At 49.5% G+C, this 22,460-nt stretch overlaps 1 protein-coding gene across 1 annotated transcript in view; it reads right to left on the bottom strand.

The window, feature by feature from the left end:
* Positions 1-19,085: 19,085 nt before the first annotated feature.
* Positions 19,086-22,460, bottom strand: part of LOC144175801 (cytochrome P450 4V2-like) — a 54,768-nt gene continuing 51,393 nt past the window's right edge. Inside the window, exon 11 of the mRNA XM_077704803.1 lies at positions 19,086-19,353. Coding sequence (XP_077560929.1) covers positions 19,178-19,353 — 176 coding nt within the window. The 3' untranslated portion in view covers positions 19,086-19,177. The remainder of the gene's footprint in view (positions 19,354-22,460) is intronic.

Below are 22,460 nucleotides of genomic sequence, written 5' to 3'. Positions count from 1 at the left end.
TTCGCTTTTGTTTCTAATGGCAGACGGTAACTCAAAGTTCTGTGTGTTTTAAAGCTTATTAAATCAGGACGAGACCGCTCCGCTCAAACTTCACTGCTATCATACGATTATGGTGCACTTGCTAGTTGGAGAGCTCCGTAACTCACCTGCCATTTTCCCGATGCTGTAATCCAAGTTCCGCTCCAAATCCTTCCTATTTTCTACCGAATGGAGTGTCCAAGAATATATTTCACCCTGCTAGTGGGCTGGAGCCCGTGCGGCAAGGATATTGGAAGTGCCGCGCTCATGCCGAAACGCGGAGGCATGTATGTACTACCGAAGGCCTCCAACTCTGCGGCACCGCCTGGACAGTGCGTGAGGCCTACTGCAACTGCCCCGTGAAGCATCACACGCGCGCTGCTGGCCCAGACCTCCTTTCTAACTCGAGAAGTCCCTCGACTCTCCCGGAGATGTAACCATTATGACCACATGCGGATTCGATGTTGTGTTCCCGCTCTAGAGCAGGCGTGATCACTTCCAGCAGTACATCGTTTTTTACAAGGAATGAACGCTCACCTAAACTGCAATTACGGTTCTCTCAGTGTCTTTATGCGGTCTCACATTTTCGAATCACTATCACTGGTGATCCTGCTGATCTCCTTTTCAATAGCCCTATATATTATAGCGGCTAGAGGCTACGGTTTCGTGCATACCTGTTCTGCTTCGACAAAGACACACTGCGCCCTCTCCGTGTGCGCGCTCCAATAACACGCTCGGGGAGTTTTTGCTGGCTACCACAACGTGGCGCTAGTATTCCCCGCTGTAGCACAATGCCGGCGCTCCAAGTTTGAAGGTTCTTTGAAGTGGGAAGTTTTTTTGTTTTTTTCTGGAACAGAAGAGAAAGTTGATGGGTTCTCCGTTCTCTCTACTCTTTAGAAGTAGTTTGGTAGTCATTAGAGAGCACTAACATAAAAAGATGTAGAATAAGCACGGAAAAAAGCATACAAAACAGAAGTTTATCCTAACACAGATTATGTATAGAAAGAAATACCAACTGTGAAGTTCGGCAATGCAGGACAGCAGTTTGTGGCTATATATCGGTTGCACCATACACTTGAGTGATTTAAAAATGAGCATACCTAATCTCATCAAACACAAAAACTATTCCAAACGAAGTCACCCGGAGGGCTTAGGGGAGTTGTGAATCACACTCAATCAAATATTTAGCATTTTCTCGGAAACTTTGTTCACATTTCTTATATTAATTCTCAACAGAAATCCGTTTAAAAGCAGCAGGCACTTGAAATTTTGTAGACTGTAACAGTTTGGGCGAGTTTTGTGTAGAATTCTTTTTCGAGTACGCAGGTATTTACTTTTGCAATTTAACAAGATGATGATTTCAATGATTTCCGTGTGTGTACTGCAGCAGACGTAATTGCTTGTGATGCTTATCGGGATTACTCACTTGTGGGCGGCTGCTGCTCCAGGTAGTCCAGTAGCATGAGCAAATATTTTTTCTAAATTTGCTCTAATTTTCATCCCTACATGACCTGCAAACCTACCCCCCCCCCTTGCCGGCCCTTCCTATGTTCTTGAAAACGCAAGTCCACAAGGCAATATAAATTAGGTTAACACTACATACATTATTTAAGCGTCTTAAAGTGGTATTGTTTGCGTATCAGAGATTTTTTCTCTGGTCTCTTTTGAATTGGACAAGTAAAAAATATTTGCCTTCAAATAACGTTGGCACCGGTAGAGATAAAACCTGACTGATTTGCCGTCCCTTTTGTTCTAAAAATCAGGGTTTAACTGATATTTTTTTTTGTTTTCTTTTCTTTTCATTCTAGCTTCTGGCGAAATTACCTGCGTGGGAGACTCCAAAGTGCGGGGCAGTCAACTCGGTAACGCCGCGTCTAGGCTGGGTACAGAGATGGTTGAATTGCATTCATTCCAACTTGCTGATTGTAATGGCGAATTTGGCCACTCGGCTTAGGTGTACAATAAACAAAGTTCACAATTCCAATCTGTGTGCACTCTCTTTCTTTGCAGTCGTTTGCTGGCCCCAATCAGTGCATGGCTGGTGTAGCTTTACACAACCGCCCATATCTTTAGGCTAGAACCTATTGCAAATTTTGAAACCACAAAAAGATATTCCTGTCTTGAAAGTTGACAAATCCCATTAGGTCACAGTGCAATTCAATTTTTTCAGTGTATTCAGAGCTGTACTGAGTACGCACTAGCAACACATTTTTAAACAGTATTTTGTGTGCCTCCAAAATGAATTACTAGCACATCCTGCACGTATCTAAGATGGTATTTTCTGTACATTCCAAATGCATTGCTAGTACATTTTGCGCGTATTTAGATATCATTTTCTGTGAACCTTCAATTATTTAAAATTTTTTGAATATGTACGTTCGATATGTATGCATTCGGGCCATACAATCAGAATAAATTTTAGGGTGCATATGAATTGTGAGCAAGATAATGCAAAATAAATACAAACTTAATACGCATGTTAACTGAATTAAAAATAAAAACAAAATTACGTCTTGTTTCCCCTAAGATATGTTTGTGGTGCAACGTCAGGTACATATATATGGTTTTCACATTTACATATCATGAGCATCTAGCGGCGCACCGTACTCAGTGACTGCAAATAACTGTTAACGGAGCCATAAATGTCTGAAAATAAGTGGCTGTGTGGCTTTGATTGCGAAAGTTGATTTGAAAGAAAGGGACACAGTTTAAAGTTTACTCCTGTGACTGGGGTGTGTGTGCGTGTTTTTCGGTGTGTGACTACGTGAGTGAATTTCAGATTTTACCCAGATAATTACGCAGCCAATAAATAACAAAACACATTGTTTTGTCGGCTTCAATGTTTTGCGCAGCACATATTCATCCTGCTGACTAACACTCATGGTGTCCAGATGTCACGCTCACTGCAGCTGACCGTGGCAGCCCTGCGCGTCCAAGACGTTTTGCTGCTGGTTCCGGATTCGCGTGTTGGCATCCCGCACATAGACACAAAAATGCACATTTCTGTGAACTTTTCGAGAATTTTTGGGATGCCGGAATGTAGACGTCGTGGCGAAATGAAAATTGGTGAATTGGATGCACGTGACCACCATTGGTCAATCCATATGTTTGGGTTGGAAACAAGTATAATGTAAGCTATTTTTAATGTAAAGCCAGCCATGCTACCAAGACTTGGTGTAAGTGATGAGGAAAAAAGGCCGTCGCAACCAATGGGAATTTTGATGAAGGGTGTGAGGCTACACGCAGCCATTGAAGTTTTGTTGACTGGTTTGGTAGCCCATGGAAATTTTGCTGGCAGGCCCGGTTACGGAAATATGGGGACAGTGCTTTTTTTGGCAAGTGAGCCAGGTAGGGCTGGAGTGATCACGAATTAAAAATGGAAAGGGGAGGGTGTAACCACCCGTGTGAGTACGGCTCGGAATGGTTACGTGTGGCAAAGTTAGCTAATGCAATATATTGACGATGTCGGTGACAACTGATTACTGCCAACATAGTTGATGACCATTTATTTTAAGAATAAATGGTCACCAACTATTTTGGCAGTAATCAGTGCAAATTGTGCAGCGCTAATTGTGCCGGTGTTTAGACAGCGCGACGTTCTTCAGCCGTTAGAGGGTTGATACGCCTTTATGCTGTAAATAAGCAACTCGGCGAGTGCACTACGACTGCTATCCTCCCGTAAGAAACCTGCGCAACGTAGTATAGTGAAATCCGACCGCACGCCAACACGATGTTCACCAAAGAGATCTGAAGGGGCAAAGGTGGGGTTGAGCACAGAATTCATGGGATCTACAGCGCGAGCTGCGGAAAAGCAGCTCAGTGGGCCACCGATACCCCTTGGGGCCGGCGTAACTCAACGCCATTCAAATGGGATTTCACTTCATGCAGTAGTGAGTGCGTTCTGCTTTATCTCTATAGCGCCCACGATATGAAAGCACGCTACACATGTCCGTCGTGGTTCCCGTTTTCAGCTAAAAAAGAGTTTACTTATCAGTGCCTACCGTCAAAGCTGATGCGCTATTGGCGTGATTTCTCGATGGTTCAGATTTGGACACTGTCCTCCCCGGTATAATTTATTAAGTGGGTTAGAGTTCTCAAGCCATAGCGTTTTCTTGTGCTTAGAATCAAGTTAAGGAGCTGCCTTTATGCCTCTGTTCTCGGTATTGTGGTTCAGCGCACTCAACCGCGGAACTCATGCCAAGAAACGAACTCAAACGTAACTGTCCCGCCCGAACTGAACCTAAACCACTTCATTGTGAACTACCTTGTCGGAGTAATGCAAAGGAGTTAGCTCTCCCACATAGCTTTCTCTGCATTGCCGCTGAAAGGTTTCCGGAGTATACCACAGTTTGGGGAATAGGTGACAGCGTACTAATGCGGCCTGTTGGCCATTGAGCATCAAAGAAATAGGCCATGGCATTTTTTGGGTCTACAGCTTAACGACATTCTCGACAGCTATCTTCGCAAGGTTCCACGTTAACAGTAAACCAAGGTGCACACCTATCCATGATTGTCGGCGTTGCACACAGCCTCAGACATTTTGCCATTTTTTAAACTTTTTTGTGGCACTTTCTACAGGCGTAAATAGCAAGTAAACACTTCACTTTCCTTTATCTGCTGCATTTGTGGGCAGATAAATTTCATTGTTGCCGTGTTTCTTTTATCTTTCTAGGTGTAAATGGGTACTTTGCAACAAAGAGGAACAAATAAGTGCCTGGATCAAAGCTGCGTAGCAAGCGTATTGGGTACATCCGCAATCAGGACATGGCTCCGCGGTTTAGGGTCCCCTTTTTTGTACCCTGCATTGTCATGAAGACTGCCCATCACCAAGGGACCTTGGAATGCGTCTGTGCGCTCCGCCCACGCCACGTGTAGCGGCCGTGTGCGCGCCTTGAGCATGCGCTATTAGTTATACAAATTAAAGCAAGGTCACACCAACGCATGCCATCGCACTTCTGCTCCTTCTCTCCACCGCCGATCTCGTCGCCTCCGGCGGCGGCAGAGACGGAGGAGAAGTGACATCGTCTGACACCGTGTTTGAGCTTCGTTTAATTCGACAAAAAAGATCTTCCGCTGGTGTGTTTCACGAATATAACTGAACGGACTACCGTTCATGAATCATACATTGATTCAACCTTACAAAAATATCTCTTTGAAGTAATAAACGGTGTGGTTAAGGGAATTTCACTTGTCTCTTGTTTTCCCTTTTGTAGAGCCACGTGTGTGAGATCAAGTGACTTTGCATGGGTAATCGTTGAGGGTGTGGTTTACAGCTTCGCTTTCCAACCACCTTTACGAGGTGACTTGGCGTGCACTTCTTTTTTCCTTGCCTTACCAAGTGTCAGTTGTGACCACAGGGCTCCGCTCTTTATAATGGCTATAACTTCTGCGCAAATTATCTATGTAAATTTAAAAAAAAAATGTAAACGTGACGATTTGCTAAACCACCAAGGATATGGGTGAATCATCGGTTGCGTCTGAAGTCAGTAGCTGGCACAAAAAAAACCCTCACCGTGAAAGGCAGGCGGTGTATGCTGGCAGGATTGGACGACTAGAGGAAAAAATTGACTGGCAATTACGATACCCCCTGTAAGGTCCACTTATGAGATTAGCGGCCAGGCGCCCGGGCTGCGCGTGAGAACCGGCCACTATGTCTGACGACGCAGCACTGCCAAACTGCCAACACTGCAGAGCAGTCGACGCCAATTCGTCACGGCAAGCAAGGGAGACGGATTGTCTGGCCCACCGCATACCACAAGGGTAATCCCCTATTGAGAAAGCAGGCAGCGCCACCGGATTCCGGCAACTTCTGCTAGACGCGCGGAGGTGGAGGGATTACCGGCGTCGGGACGAGCGCCGCACGAGTCTCCATTGTCACCACGTCCCGGTCAGCATGACGCACAGTCGTGTCTTTCGCTCTCATCTCTCGGGGTCGTACGCGCCTGCTGGCCCGTGAGTGGTCCGTTGACCCGGAGATAGCGGCGCCTCATTGAATATTCCGGGGCGTGCTGAGTAACAGCTGTCTACGTGAATTTGGGCACTCCCTTGCGCGTGTACGAACGCTACAGGGGCGTTCCCGAGAGAGGGTTATCTCGAGGTTTTATAAGGCCGAACTTGGCCGTTGGAAATCGTTCTCGTCAGAGCGCCGAGCTGGGCAGTACCCGGCGGGACAAGGAGTCTTGACCGTTAAAGCTAGGTTGGGATTTGTGAGCCCCCTAGTCGAGGTTAAGATCGCGTAGGAAGTTAGGGGTACAGCGCCGTACCGGGCAACTAGACGGATCTTGTCTCGGCCGTTGTTTCTGGAGCGGTTTGTGTACGCGCCGAGAATAGGAGAGTTAGACGAAGTTGAGGAGCTCGAGTGATTTGTGCGCACTCGGAGCTAGCGTCTAGCTGAAGTTTGAAGTTTTTCCTTTTATTTCTCATGTACCCAGTTTTCGTACTGTAAATAGCTGTATATAAACTCTTCGTTTCATTTAATCAACCCCAATGCCTTGAGTTCGTCAGTTCTACCGCCGTCTGCAAGAACTTCAACCATCGCCCTGCCAGCCTCCTGCCAAATCAACCGGAGCCCGGGCGATTGGGTTCCTGATCGACACCGGACTTCGGGGAAACGATCTTTACTGGCGCAGTAGGCAGGATTTGGTAGAAGAAACCACCAGGCCACAACCAGGGGCAGCAAGCAGACGCAAGCTCGCCTTCATCGGCGGGAGCCGAGCTCCGCGCGGAGTGGAGCGGCAGAGCCAACCAGCGCACGGGGCCAACTACGCGGCAGCCGACCACCGGAGGTGCGGGTTAGTGGGATTTCTTGCGCTTCGTTGTGGCGGTGTAGGCTGAGTCTCAGGGTTGCATGGTAGTCACGCCGAGCATGCAGACGAACATGGCGGAAGGAGACGGAAATGGTCAGACAGACGGGGTGCCACCTCAAGGAGGCTCGGCAGCAGGAGGATCTCCCCAAGTGGAATCCGAGGCGATAATTCTCAGACGAATGGAGTTGGAGTTTCAAGAGCGGGAGAGAAAAGCAGATCGCGAGACGGTGGAGCGAAAAGAGGAAAGAGCGCGAGAAGCGGAGGAGCGAAAAGATGAAAGGGCGCGAGAATCGAAGGAGGGCATGCAAAAACTGAAGCTCGAATCTGAAGAGCGGTTGCGAAGGTATGAGTTGGAGCTGGAGCGGAGAAGGCAGACGCCCATGCGCTCGGACACCCGCGAGCAGAAACAATGGGGCACAGACCCAGCGAGTTTTATAGCGACAGTGAAGCCGAATGGTTCCGGCGAATGTTCGGAAAATGAACTTTGCGATGACAAAGCAAGCAGCCGTGACTCCCTGCGCGAGGCTAGCATTTCCGCCGATGCCGAACGCGTGGAGATGGACATTGGGAAGAGGAGTAACGAGGAAAGCGCGTCCGGTGATCCTATAGAGCGGGGTAATGAAGTGATACTCGAACATGATGGGCGGCCTCGCAGGCAAAGTTTGGGGATGGAGCAGCAGCGCATAGGGCAGAACCCGTCGAGCGGGCCCAGTTATGCACTGACAGCAAAGTTGAATGGGGGCAGCCCGTTTTTCAACTCGAAGCCGCGCGAGAACGAGATAAGCGGCCATGGCTGCGCACGGGAGGCGAGCGGCTCAGCCGGGAACAGCTGCATGGAAAGGGAAGAGAGCGCGAGGAGTGTTCCAGCGAGCGCGTCCGGTATAAGAGCAGAGTCAAAGGTTAGCCCCGTTGTCGCGAGCGTATGGCCGCCTGTTACTATTGCACCAGACACTGCGACAACGCATGGTGAACTTGCTGGCTCGGGCAGTACCCAAATTCTAGTCGGTGGACCGGAGGAGACTGGAGTTGCGCAGGAAAATCTCGGGGCCAGCCGCGCTCCCAATTACTCTCGAAAGTTGCACGAGAAAGCGAACTCCGTGTCGGGCGTTCAGGAGCTCGCCCAGAAGAGAAAGGAGATAGAAGACGAGAAAGCATGTGACGAGACGGAGCGAAAAAGAGACGGAGTTGACGATCAGGCTGAGGAAAAGCAGGAGTTAAAGGGGGATAAGGGAGCTGAGAAGGTAGACTGGGTTGAACATGTAGAAAATGGAAGAGGAAGCGAGAGAGAACGCGAGAAGATGGGGGATGAGGAGCTCAGAACGTTTGAAGAGGTTAGGAACGATACGGAGATGTCGCGTGGGTTTGGTAGTCTTGATGGTGAGAGTGTAACCGAGGAGGCCGATGGAGAACACGAAAACGCATTCGTGGAGACTGCGAAACCAAGAGTGAGAGCTCCCGAGGAGGTTGTGAAGGAGAGGGAAAAACCATGTGGGGAGGCAGCTACAGTTGAAACAGAGGAACGAGACGCAATCCGCGATCTCGCAAAACCGGTGTCCGAGATAGAGCTTCGTAGCTTTAGTGTTGGTTGCGGCCATTACCGAGAGTTAGTCGGGAGCCGCGCTGGATGGGTTAACGCACTAAGTTCTGCGACCTGGCAGTGTGTCACAGGCCCTAGTTCTGAGTTGTGCCAGGATGAGTGCGTGCTGGGACAGCCGAAAAACTGGCTTTGTCAGGCCGCTGCTCAGAACGCACCTAGCGTGCATGAGCGGTTTTTGGTAATGACAGGTGCTTGAGAGGTTGTCGTTGTGGGGCAGTCTGTGCGTAGGGGAAAGAAGGATCCCGAGAAGGTCGTCGCGTTCGCGGGCCGACATTTCGCTCCAGCATCAACCCTGCGCTCACGCTGCCAGCGCGCCGCATTGCCTCTACGTTGGGGCAGTAGAGAGGCATGGCCACTTGGCCTATGGGACAGGAAGCGAAGTCGCATTTTGCGATACTACTCCGTCTTCCCCGAAGTTGTGTTCGCCTCGTGGGGCTAAATTGTCGAGACTTGCGTTGACATTGCTGCGCTACGCGGTCTGGATCATCTGCAGAGGGGGCTGTTGCTTGGGGAGGCTAGTATTGTATTCCCTCCGAGCCTTAACACCGCCACGACGGACGTGAACGTTCCCGTTCACCCGTCCTTTTTCGCCGGTGGTGTGTGTGTGTGTGTGTGTGTGCTGTGGTTGTGCGCGACGAGATGCCTTGGGTGCTCGATCCGTGCACCGAAATGACCGATCGGCACACCGAACCGAACTTTCTGTGCACCGCAAGTGAGCGAAAGTACAGCCGAACATTCTTGAAGGAACGTTATCAGGCTACGCCGTCAAGGACGACATTTGCGTGCATGCGCACAGTGACAATGCAAACTTTATTAACGTTATATTTTCGTTGACTGCAAAATTGCCCGTGTTGTTTGCCAGTCCGTATTCCTTTTGTTCTTGTTGTTGAGTGCCGGGATGTTTGTGCGCGTTTGCAGTTATAGCACGCATCAGTGTTATAGGTTGAACTGTCTCGTTGTTCGTGGCGTTTGCGGGCCCTGGAGACACGACCCAATTTCTTTTTACCCGCACTTAGTGTTTTTAGAATTTTTTTGGAGTGTTTCCGGTTTGCTACAGTATTCCGTCCCTGTTGAATGGCTAGTGAATAGGTTGTGTTTGTAGTTAAGGCGAGAGAGAGTTCGGATCAGCTGCAGAAGTAGAAGATGGCTCATTTGTGGTTATACCTAGCTCCTTCCACGTGTTTTTTTTTTGTTTGTTTGTTTGTTTGTTTGTTCCGCTGTTATTGCTGAAGGAGAGACGAAACGAGTGGCCCTTTTAAATTCCTTTCGGATTGACTGAACCAAACGTCCAGTAACCCTCTTAAATGGGGTAGTTTTAAGGTCCACTTATAAGCTTAGCGGCCAGGCGCCCGGGCTGCGCGTGAGAACCCGCCACTCTGTCTGACGACGTAGCACTGCCAACACTGCAGAGCAGTCGACACCAATTCGTCACGGCGCAAAAGGGAGACGGATTGTCTGGCCCACCGCATACCACAAGGGTAATCCGCCATTGAGAAAGCAGACAGCGCCACCGGATTCCGGGAACGTCTGCTAGACGCGCGGATGTGGAGGGATTACCGGCGTCGGGACGAGCACCGCACGAGTCTCCATTGTTACCACGTCCCGGTCAGCATGACGCACAGTCGCGTCTTTCGCTCCCATCCCTCGGGGTCATACGCGCCTGCTGGCCCGTGAGCGGTCCGTTGACCCGGAGATAGCGGCGCCTCATTTAATATTCCGTGGCGTGCTGAGTGACAGCTGCCTACGTGAATTTGGGCACTCCCTTGCGCTACACTCCCTTGAACGCAAGGGCACTCCCTTGAACGCTACAGGGGCGTTCCCGAGAGAGGGTGATCTCGAGGTTTTATAAGGCCGAACTTGGCCGTTGGAAATCATTCTCGTCTGAGCGCCGATCTGGGCAGTACCCGGCCGGACAAGGAGACTCGACCGTTAAAGCTAGGTTGGGATTTGTGAGCCCCCTAGTCGAGGTTAAGATCGCGTCGGAGGTTAAGGGTACAGCGCCGTACCGGGCAACTAGACGGATCTTGTCTCGGCCGTTGTTTCTCCAGCGGTTTGTGTACGCTCCAAGAATATTAGAGTTAGATGAAGTTGAGGAGCTCGAGTGATTTGTGCGCACTCGGAGCTAGCGTGTAGCTGAAGTTTGAAGTTTTTCTTTTTATTTCTCATATCGCCTTCACCGACTTGCGACAGAAGCTATCTTCCGCACTCATTTTGCAAGCACCAGATCTGCGTAAGAACTGCGTGCTGCGCACCGACGCATCGGACAGGAGCGTAGGTGTGGTTCCGCTGCAAGAGAAAGATGGCACCCTCCACCCTGTTTCGTACGCCAGCAGAACGCTTTCCCCGCGTGAAAGCAAGTATTCTACCGTGGAACGAGAAAGCTTAGCGCTCGTTTGGGCTGTGCGGAAATATCATCTGTTCTTGTGTGGTAGAAAGTTTGTCCTCCAAACAGACCACCAGCCCTTACAATACCTACAAACCGCGAAACACTTAAACAGCCGTGTTTTGAGGTGGAGCCTGTTCCTACAAGAATATTCATTCACCGTGCAATACATAAAAGGTGCGGATAATGTTGGAGCAGACTTCATGAGTCGAGTGTAATGCCGAAAATCTGTGCTTGCTCCCTTATTGTTTTGGTGACATTTACGCAAGTAGCCCTTGTAGTGTACACAGCGTTTTCTTTTCTTCTTCTCCCTCATCACCGCACCTCGAACACCGGGGACACTGAAAGTGTGTGTGTGGCTCCGCCCCCTACAACTTTTCAAAGCCGGGGGTAGTGTAATCGTGCCGCCAATCCCCGAAGGGGTATGTTTGCAATTAGAGGACAATAACGCCCCGGTGCGCGAGCGCGTGAGAGGATGGAACGCGGCGGGGACCACCATCGGTCGGCGGAAGCTCGGTGTGTGCTTGGACAGCACCGAACGTGATCTACACCCCCGACGGCACCCGTGGTACCGCGCCGGGACGTCGCCAGTGAACACCGCATTACGGGGACGTGCCGTAGCGCCGGTCGCTCGTACCCGCTATCACACCGGGCACCCGTGCCTTGCGCCGGTCGCTCGTACCCGCTACCACACCGGGCACCCATGCCTTGCGCCGGGGAGTCTGGTCATCAACCCTCAGGCGGGGCCGCCATCGGTTCGAGAGGACCACCCGTCTAGCCGCCGCCCCTGCCTGCCTCTCTTGGGCCTCCGGGCGAGAGGTCCGTGCTACCGTGCCGGGCCGCCTCATGTTTCTGCTGGGCTGCGCCACCGGATCGGGCCACGTGTGGTTCGAGTGACGTGGGGCCAGCCAAACGGGACCAGCACGTCTGCGACCCTCGGCTAGTCTGACTGCGACAGTCCATGTGAGCCCAGTCCAGATTCCACGCGTATGTTGGGTGTTCGCTACCCTCGCTGAACTGGGACTTGAGCGGGACTGTTAGAAGGTGCAGGACTGAATCCCGCTTGTTGTTTTTCTCCTTTTTCATTTGCGTTTGCCGCGTGTGTAACGTTTTGGTTTCTTCCCGTTTTGCCCATGACCCAGTTGAGCTGTTTTTGCCGCACAATACATCGCTGCTACGTTTCCCCTTCGTGTTGTGGCCTCTGTCGTCATTGACTCCGTGTGCACGCCTCGTGGTTCCCACCACCGAACACTGAGTTCATCACTATTGGCGTCCGCGACAGGACCTCTTCAATAAAATCTCGAAGAGGTCACGAGGCTTGTCCAAGAGGCGTGGGGACAGAGGACCGACATGGAGGTGGAAAAGTTAGTGGCCAGCGGAAAGGAGCTGGGACTCCGCGATGCCGAGCTGCGGGAATGGGTTGAATCGGAGCAAGACCGGTTGCGCGATGGAAGGGCGGCAGAACGGGAAGCTTTAAACGCCGCAGCAGAGCTGGAACGTGCAAAGCAGGAGAGCCTGAGGCTCAGCTTAAGACTACAGGAAGGCGCCCAAAACAGCCCACAAGCTGAGGGCCCCGTTGCAACCCAACCTAACCCTGTGCCTGTCATGTCGACGAGCCTGCATAACTTTATCCCCCCATTTGATGCGCGCAGAGACGACCTGGACGCATACCTCCTAAGGTTCGAGAGGGTCGCTGCAGCTCAAAAATGGCCGGAGGATAAATGGGCCGTCGGATTGAGCACATGCCTCACTGGAGACGCGCTCTCTGTCATCCGGAGGATGACGCCAGAAGATTCGCTGGATTACCAAAACGTTAACCTGGCGCTCCTTCAGCGGTTTCGTTTTACCCCTCAAGGGTGTAATGACAAATTCCGCCAGGCTAAAGCTGAGGACGGCGAAACAGGAACTCAGTTCGCTACGCGACTCTCCGGTTATTTTGACCGATGGCTCGAAACATCTGGTGTTCCCAAGACGTTCGAAGCGTTACACGACAAGATGATCGCAGAGCAATTTTCCAAGTGTTGCTCGTCCCAGCTGGCCATTTTCATGAAGGAAAGGGACTGCAAGTCGACCAAAGAAATGGCTGAAGCTTGCGATCGCTTCCTTGAAGCACAAGCTCTCACAAACTTGGGAAAGACCAGGGAAGAAAGAAAAGAGTCGCAAGCAGACCTTCCTTCCAAGAGAGCTCCCACCTGCTTTTTATGCGAAAAAACGGGGCACAGCGCGCAAAACTGCAGAGTAGTAGGCCTGAACATCCACTGCGGAAGCTGCGGAAAACAAGGGCATCACGCAGACAGCTGTCGCTCTAAGCCTCCTGATAAAGAGCAGGTGTCGGCAGGCGCTATTGAGAAGTGTCACGAGAAACCGCAACAGCACCGCGGGAATAACGGCACATTGGCATTATCACGTTCCCAGCGTAAAATGCAACGCCAGCTCCAAACGAAAAGTGCTGCAAGGCGTATGCCAGTTGTAACCGGTGACATTTACGGTCAACAAGTTTCCGTTCTGAGAGACACCGGCAGCAACGCCGTCATCGTGCGACGAGAGCTGGTCCCTGATAGTTGCCTTACAGGCCAGGCATCAACTGTCCGTTTTGTGGACAATACCACAAGGAGATTTGAAGAGGCTTACATCCACGTGGATACACCATACTTTAGAGGAAAAGGCCTGGCCAAATGCATGGCTGATCCCCTGTACGACCTCACACTTGGAAACGCACCAGGTGTTACGGACCCCAACAATCCTAACCCTGCGTAGAAGCCGCAGCAACCAAGGCATCCAGCTACTCCAGCGGTGCTCGGTGGAGAAGCACATCCTCCTTCGGCCGAGGAGAACACCAGCCGCGTCCATCACAAAGTACAGCATAACGGTCCAGCAAGTCCCATCATGTTCGCCGGCGTTACAAGAAAAGAGATGCGCCAACAGCAGCAGCTGGACAAGACGCTAGAAAACTGCATGAAGATGGCATCTTCATAGTCCTCTTCCGATAAAGAGAACCCCTGCAAGTTTGTTTGGCAAAAGGGGCTCCTGTACCGTCGGTACGCCTTACCATCAGGCCACCTCATTAAGCAACTTGTAATTCCGCATTACTTCAGAGACGCGGTAATGAAGAAGGCTCATGAAGGAGTACCAGGTCATCATCAGTGAGGTGTTGTGGTGTCTGGACGATGCTTACTGACGGATCGAAAAATCTGTTGACTGTGCAAACAGTGTTTTGTTTTCTTTTCCTGGACCACCTTTCGCCAACCGGTGTCTTCTGAAAGTGTGTGTGTGTGTGGCCTCACCCCCAACCGCTTTCTAAAGCCAGGGGTAATGTGATGAGCTCCAGGGAGAAAACAGGCGCAGAAAATAAAACAGAGGAAGGAGAGGAGGCCAATCACCCGCTAATGGTTATGCGCCTCGAGGAAAGAAAAGAGCCTGGAGGAACAGGAAGAGGAGGAGGAACGCGACCGGGCTCTTCGGCGGACGAGCGTTCGGGGTGCGCCTGGATCAGCTGCGAATACACCCATCGACGGCGCCCGTGCTACCGCACCGGGACATCGCCAGGTACCTCCTGGTCACCAGCCGGATCCGCTATTGCACCGGGCAACAGCGCCGGGATCTCTCTCCTGATGTTTTCGCTGCGCCTGGCAGCTTCGCCTTCCATTCCGGTCAGCGTGGAGCCATCGAGCCACTCGCGACCGAGTCTCAACGGACTGCATAAGTGAGACTCTTTAGTTTTGCTTCCCGCTTGTGCTACGTCTCGCAAATCGCCAAGAAACTGCGACAGGGAAGGACTTATTCACGCTTTCCTCTGCATTTGAGTTTCATTCTTTTATTTCTCAATTTTGTTCTTTTTTTCCCCATCCCGTTCTGAATATCCCCGTGCTCTCGCTCTCTGCAATATATTGCATCTACGCTTCACCTTCGTGTTGTGGCCTCTGTCGTCATTGACTCCGTGTGCACGTCTCGTGGTTCCCACCACCGAACACTGACATCCCCACACTCATGTACCCAATTTTCGTACTGCAAATAGCTGTATATAAACTCTTCGTTTCATTTAATCAACCCCAACGCCTTGAGTTCGTTAGTTCGACCGCCGTCTCCAAGAACTTCAACACCATCGCCCTGCCAGCCTCCTGACAAATCAAGGGGAGCCCGGGCGATTGGGTTCCTGATCGACACCGGACATCGGCGAAACGATCTTTACTCCCCCTTAGGCAAAATTTATGTGCCTGGTGACCTTCAGTCTCCTGGCAGATGGTGCAAACCTGCTCCGTCACACGAAGTGATCGCCGCCTCGGAGAACGCACGCAGGCACACAATACACCCTAGCGTTGCCTCGTAGCGCGTCGCAGCGGGGAACCATGTCTCGTCCCTTTCACCATGTTTCCATCGTCCTCTTTTCTGCTCGCTCAATCTTCGGTAGCCTCTTAGTTTTTTCTAAGAGCTTTAAACGCCGCAGCAGAGCTGGAACGCGCAAAGCAGGAGAGCCTGAGGCTCAGCTTAAGACTACAGGAAGGCGCCCAAAACAGCCCACAAGCTGAGTGAATGTCACTCAGACGCCGCCGGAGTGAATGTCACGCGCCGTCTCGGCATACCACCCTTGCCCTCACACTTTCGCCATACTTTCCTTTTGAACTCAAGTGTTGTACGGAAGCCCATCTGGTCGGGGATACTCATCACACAAAATAAAAACTGACACCGACCACGAGTGTTTATAAAACAAAACAAAAAACGTTTCGGTACGGGGGCCTTGTTCACAATGAGCTGAGGGGGCGAATGTGATCTGGTTACATTGGACTGAAGATGTGACGTACGCAACGAGCGTACACGTGTGGAAAGTTGCTGTCATTTCGATTACGTCTGTGCTCCGTTGTCTGGATTGTCAAGAATTCAAGATAAAGCCGTGAGGCCCAATTGTTCTCTTTTTCCATTATTTTCGCATTGGCCCAGTCTATTTTCTGGTGAACCCGCCGCGGTGGCTCGGTGGCTAAGGCGTTGCGCTGCTGAGCACGAGGTCGCGGGTTCGATTCCCGGCCGTGGCGGTCGCTTTTCTGACGGGTGCGAAAAGCAAAAATTTCCCCCGCACCTCCCCGAAGGGAATCGTGCAGAAATGCGAATGCACTGGGTGCACCGATGAGTGTGTTGCGAGTAATAGCGTAATTAATGACGGGAGTGTGAACGTAATCATTTATTCATCAGCACCTGTTTGTGTTATCGTTGTCCCTGACGGCCACAATCACTGCCTTGTGATCGCTTAAGTGCACGGTCAAAGGGTCTTTGAGAAGCATACGCGCGTCACAGTTTCGCGTAAAGACCAGATCAATGCAACTCCCGTCAATGGTAGTGGGGCACGTGTCGAAGCCGGCAGAGAGACAATGCATAGAGTGCCTGGTCTGCTTGTACTCGACCAGCCACTCGCCACTCTTCTTGCGCACGTCAACGTTGAAGTCGCCAACCAAGACTATGGGGTCAGAGGGCTTGGAGCGCACGCGCACACTTTCCATAGCCGCGTCCAGCTGCACGGCAACGGCGTCTCGAGCGAGGTTGGGCGCGAGGTACACGGTCGCCACAAAGACTCCGTCTCTGGTGTAAGCAAGGGTGTACAAGTCCTTGTACGGAGACGTGTCTCGAACGGGAGACGTGGCAACGGCGTGCGATATCAAGTTCCCATACAAGTTAGACACAAGACTAACACCGCAGTACTCGCCGTCCTTGCCACTTCTAGCAAACAAGTACAGCTCGCTTCAAGCGCATGCGTTCGGCATTGAGCGCGGAGAGATAACACCTGCGGGCGCACGCCGACGGAGCACGACAACCCCCGACTAAGAAATGCATTCGCATTTACGACGACGATGACGACGAAGGCAGAACTACGAGGCGCGCGCTCACGTGCGCTCGCGCTGGAGGAATGCAGGCGCACGCCGCTCGATGGACGCAAGACAACCCCCGACTAATAAATGCATTCGCATTTAAAACGTCCGTGTGTACGACATTTCGGCGCACGTCAAAGATCCCGAGGTGGTCCAAAATAATCCGGAGCCCTCCACTGCGGCGCGCCTCATCGTCTGCATTGCGTCGGCTCGTTAAACCCTACAATCAATCAAATCAACATTTCGTGGCGAGTTGCTTCTACGTGTTCGGTAAGAGCGTTAGAGGATACGTTTTTCTTTTTCACGTCGTAAGTGTTCTGCTTGAGCCGTTGCTAGAAATTTTCTGTCTCAGCGACATAGCTTCGATCGCAGTCTGCGCAGGGAATGCTGTAGATAACTCCTGGGAACTTTTGATAGCTTGTCTTTGACGTTCACCAGGGAGTGTCTTAACCTTTGTGTTGGTACGTGCGCTACCTGAACACCGTGGGGGCATAGAACACGCGCCAACTGCTCTCTAAGTCCAGGTACAGCCTCCCAACTTTATAATAGTATAGCTGGAGCGACGACCGAGCGGTATGTCAGCGCCCTATCACGGTGTTCACCGGCAAAGTAGGCGAGGGTACACACACGCGCACATAACTATCTGTTGTGGCAGTGTCATCCGCTCCGCTGTTCTTCTCAGGGATACACACCCCCTGTTTTTCTTATCTTGCAAGGCCGTTTCGCTACCACCAAAGATAGCTAAGCAGCGCGGGGCACAAAGTCATTCAGATGCAGTGGCAGGGCGTGTACCACTCTCAAAAAACAGCGTACCAGACGACACTCATACAGCAAATAGCCCTATGCGCGTGCACGTACTCTCGCCTATGTCGCTGGTGAGCACCGTGATAAGGCGTTGACATGCCGGTCGGTCGTCGCTCCCGCTATATTATTAAAAATTTGGGAGGCTGTACATATGGTATCGGAGCACGATTCTTGAGACGTGCGTTACTGGATGGTGCCGGTCGTTCAGCTGGGGTTCTTCGGGGCGCACAAACGAGTCAGGGTAGCCACTTGCAGGCAGGTTCCGAGCACGTGCTGTATGGCGGCTGTGATATCTTCCGGTTTCTTCATCCGTACGTAACTTCATCCGTACATAGCTGCGTATTCCGTAGTTATGGCTAAAAAGCATGATCAAGCCCCTGAGCAATCATTACCAAGTTCTGTTTCAACGGGAATCGCCATTATTATGTACAGTTGGCCCTCCTTGTCTGATACGGCTTAGGGAAACCCAACTGCAGCATAGTACAGAGTGCTCTTTTCACTACATTGTTATAACTGCGTTGCTGTTACCTTTATTTTCCAGCACCATGCGTTAGGCACTTAACGTATTCCATAATTTTGCCTATTCAAGGGCGTTGACGGCGATTTTGCGTGCGCCTTATTCACGACAGTGATTACAAGCAGCGGATCACCAACGGAAAAGGTAAAACAGCCTAGCAGACGATGGTTGCATTGGCGGAATCATTCAGTGCATGCCACCTTCCCTCGCTTGTTTCGCCGCTTTCTACCGTGAAAAAGTGCTGACCCACCTACCGGGAAAATTCGCTGTCTTTAGGCATATTCGTACGGCGGGTAAAAGATTTTTATTTGGTCTAGCTGCTGCAGCGCTCGTGTTGTCCTCTTAACCACCGTCATGATTGGGAATGGGATGAAAAAGTGTGCCCATACCGTCTACCTGGTGCGGAATCCTGAGTCTGCGTTCGTTTTGAAACATACTGCACGGCGATGATACTGCTTTCAACATACATTTCATTCTAGCTGAGCAGTATTTGCTCATTCAATATGCAGTAACTGGGCGCTCCCAGAAATTCTGCCCTGGAACGACCCGTCCACGCTTTCGACGCCGAAGCCGAAACAAACGGCGAGGAAACATTCGAAGCCAGCTGCACATGACAACCATTATAAGCATCAAGTTACGCCATGTTCGGCAATCACAGGTCTACGTCACACAATTGGTTGCGTGCTGGTTGTACCACTGCAGCGCCAGAGTCCCCTCTAGTCTATAGTATGGAACATGATGCCTCCACCACGCGTGGCCGCTGGATGCGCCCATTGCATCAGGGCACATGCAGCGGCGCGAACTATCTTTTTTTAATCTGGAGCCTACGTTTCATAAAATGTATATCGATTGAACGACTCCGTTTCAGAGGAACGTCGTGTCGTGCATACAGAAAAAATGCCGTTAGGCCGCTGCATACTCCCGGTTGCAGACAAAAGGATGTTTTGCACTATCAATTCGCAACACCACGTCGTCTTCACGGCTCAACGGGTTATCAAAAAAAGCGCCATATTGTGCTTTTGCGAAAATATTTCGGAAGTCATGGTAAGTGTACTATTAGACTTTTTGTGAGACATTTACAGTAAAAGGGCCGCAGAAACACGTTGAACCACTCGTTTATTTCATATAAGGAAAATACGCGCAAAAAAGTAAGTCTTGGTTCTGCGAACAACTTGCGTTTTCTTTGGTTCCATGATCTCAACTGGCGGCAGGATGCCTTCTCGGAGTCAGCTTGATTTCAAGGCCCTGGACAGGCTTTAAAATGAAGTCGGAGGTCATAACAAGATCGTTCATTGGTATTTTAGAGGTGACTTCGAAGCGGCGTAAAATATGGGTCAAGAGAATCTTGGCTTGCATCATTGAGAACTTTTGACCTGAAAGAATCAACCAAAAAAACATTGAAAAAAAGTTTTCCCCCGTAGGCAACTTGCAATCCAAGGTTAAGTCTGCAGAAATAAGAAGAAATGTCTAGTAATGCATAGTATTCTTATGCGGCTTGTCTAGAATGTGAGTTCTTTACACCCATTTTTTTGTTTTTCTACGTTCTGTGCGACCAACCATTCGCATTAACGCTATTATAACGACTACAGGTGTTACTTTCGACATATCTGCATTTCTTTGTGAAAATGCAGGGCGTTACACGCTTCGCCATTTTCAGTATTTTCTATAATTGCCACTTTTTTTGTTTTTCAAGATTTTGTTCGACCAATTATTATTATTTATTATACCTTACAGGCCCATTGCAGAGCATTGAGTAAGGGGGTTACATTTTTGAAAGAACACCAAAAAAAATAGTGGGGAAAAAGAAGAAAAGACAAGTACACAATATAGAGTTTGGGTAATCGGCTTACAGACGTAAATGAAACACGTCATACACGTTTCTAACAGACAATGATCACAAACGCACAGGGTTTTTGTGGAATAAAAAACATCACAAAAACACAAATACAAGGGGGAAACACCCATAAACAGTAACAATATTATTCTAGCAATTCATCATTACACAATTACTAGAAAAATGTCGGTGCAGATTTTCGCTAAAGCTATCTTGACTAAGTATGGATGCAATTTGGTCAGGAAGATCATTCCAGTGCATGATTGCTCGAGGCAATGCAGATGAATTGAAAGTAAGCGTCTTGCCAAAAATTCGCGTGAAACTATAACTATTATGAAGGCGTCGTGACGTACGTACTGGGGCGTTAAGAGGAAGCGGGTTAGGTGTGACGCGAACTATGTATTTATGAAAAAGACATAATAGCGCGATAGTGCGACGGGTATCTAGCGGCTGAAGTGATAACTCTTGTTTGATTTGGGTAACGCTAAGATGACGGTCGTACTTGCGTGTAATAAATCTGGCGGCTCTGTTTTGAATAGATTCCAGCTGGACGATTAGGTAGTTTTGGTGAGGGGACCAGATTGCCGACGCGAATTCTAGCTGTGAACGAATAAAGGTTAGATACGCATGTTTGCGGACAAGGGCTGGTGCGCATCGTAAATTTCGTCGCAGATAGCCGAGCGATTTAGAAGCCTTTGCGCAGATGGCGGAAATGTGGGTACTCCAAGAGAGATTAGGTGTTAGATGGACACCAAGATATTTATAGGAAGCGGCTTGCGAAACTGCACTGTGGTAGATGGAATAAAGAAAATCTCAATTATCGTGTTTCCGACTAAAAGACATTACTTTGCATTTACTCAAATTAAGTGACATTTGCCATATATTACACCAATTGTAGATTATGTTTAAGTCATTTTGTAAGGAAACGTGGTCGTTAAGGCTAGTAATCGTACGATATATAATACCATCGTCAGCAAAGAGTCGTATCCGTGATGAGATGTTGAGGGGCAGGTCATTTATGTAGATCAGGAACAGTAACGGGCCCAGGACGCTCCCCTGGGGAACTCCAGAAGTAACATCAGCGAGGTGTGAAGAAAATTTGTTGACCACGGTAAATTGGCGGCGCATAGACAGAAAGTTCCGAATCCATGATAAAGTTAAAGAATCCAGGCAAAGGGCTGATAGTTTTGTAATGAGGCGGGAATGAGCAACACGGTCGAACGCTTTTGAAAAATCAAGGAAAATGCAGTCTGTTTGTTGGTTAGCATTCATGTTAGAGTGTAGGTCAGTTGTAAATTCCAGCAGTTGTGTATCACATGACAGGCCTTTTCTGAAACCATGCTGATGGACGAAAAAAAGTTGTTGGATTCGAGGTGTATATACACGTTAGATGCAATAATGTGCTCCAGTAGTTTACAGCATATGCACGTCAAAGAAATCGGGCGATAATTTTCGGGTGCATGTTTGTTATTGGATTTGAAAATGGGAAAAACCTTGGCGATTTTCCAGTCGGCAGGTAACTGACCTGATGTCAATGATTTACTGAAAATATGGAACAGAATTTCACTAGATGTGCACAGTGTTCTTTAATATTTTTGAAGTGATGTTATCGACACCAGATGAAGTGTAGACTTTAAGACTTCCAATTAGTGAAGCGATGCCTTCAGGAGTAATATTAATTGGATGCATATATCTGTAATCGGATTCGGTAACCATGGGTATGGTGGAATGATCTTACTGAGTGAATACCGACGAGAAGAAATGGTTGAATGCATGCGTACACGCATGTTCCTGAAGGGGAACACCGTTGTCACCATGTAATACAATGTCATTATTAGAACGATTGTTTGAAATTGTCTTCCAAAACTTTCTGGGGTTATTTTTTAACAGCGAAGGTAAATCCTCAGAAAAGTATTTTTGTTTGGCACTGTGTACTGCAGACTTAAAAGTTCTCAGAAATTCCTTATATTTGGCCCATGACGACGCACTGGAAGTCGATTTAGCACTCTTATACAATCGTTTCTTTTTGTTTCGCATGTTTCTGAGTTGTCTGTTGAACCACAGATCAGATTGATCATTTTTTATTGTTATTAAAGGCACATGTTTGTCGACCAGTTCGGCTATCTTGTTCTTGAAGAGCACCCAGCTGTCATCCACAGACCGGGAACTGAATGAGGGTAGGAAGTATTCATTGAAGAATTCCTCCAATTCTGCGTTCATTTCCCTGTAATTACCTTTGTTATAATCGCGTATTTTTTAATGATGGCACCGGGAAATTTTAAAGGAGTGTTAAATGTAAACCGAAGGAGCTTATGATCGCTGAACCCATCGATGTATGATACGGATCTTATGCTTTCCGGTGCAGTGGTTAATACAAGATCTAAGATGTTAGACCCTCGAGTGTGTTCGTCTATAACTTGAACAAGGTTGAAGTCTAGAGTTAAGTTAATGAATTCGGTTGAAGTGCTACAGGGAGCTGAGAGGAGCGACCAATCAATGAGAGGGAAATTAAAGTCCCCGAAAAGGTAGACTATATCAGCAGGGCATTGTTTCAAGGCACAAGATATACTTTCACGCAGTTCCTTCAAGAAGGATGGATCGGAGTCAGGTGGACGGTAGCAGGCGCCTATTAAGAGCTTAGCGGAT

This window comes from Haemaphysalis longicornis, unplaced genomic scaffold (genome assembly GCF_048455015.1).
Source record: "Haemaphysalis longicornis isolate Haplotype H1 unplaced genomic scaffold, Haemaphysalis longicornis Haplotype H1 scaffold_3, whole genome shotgun sequence".
NCBI lineage: Eukaryota > Metazoa > Arthropoda > Arachnida > Ixodida > Ixodidae > Haemaphysalis > Haemaphysalis longicornis.
This window is presented reverse-complemented; position numbering and strand designations above follow the sequence as displayed.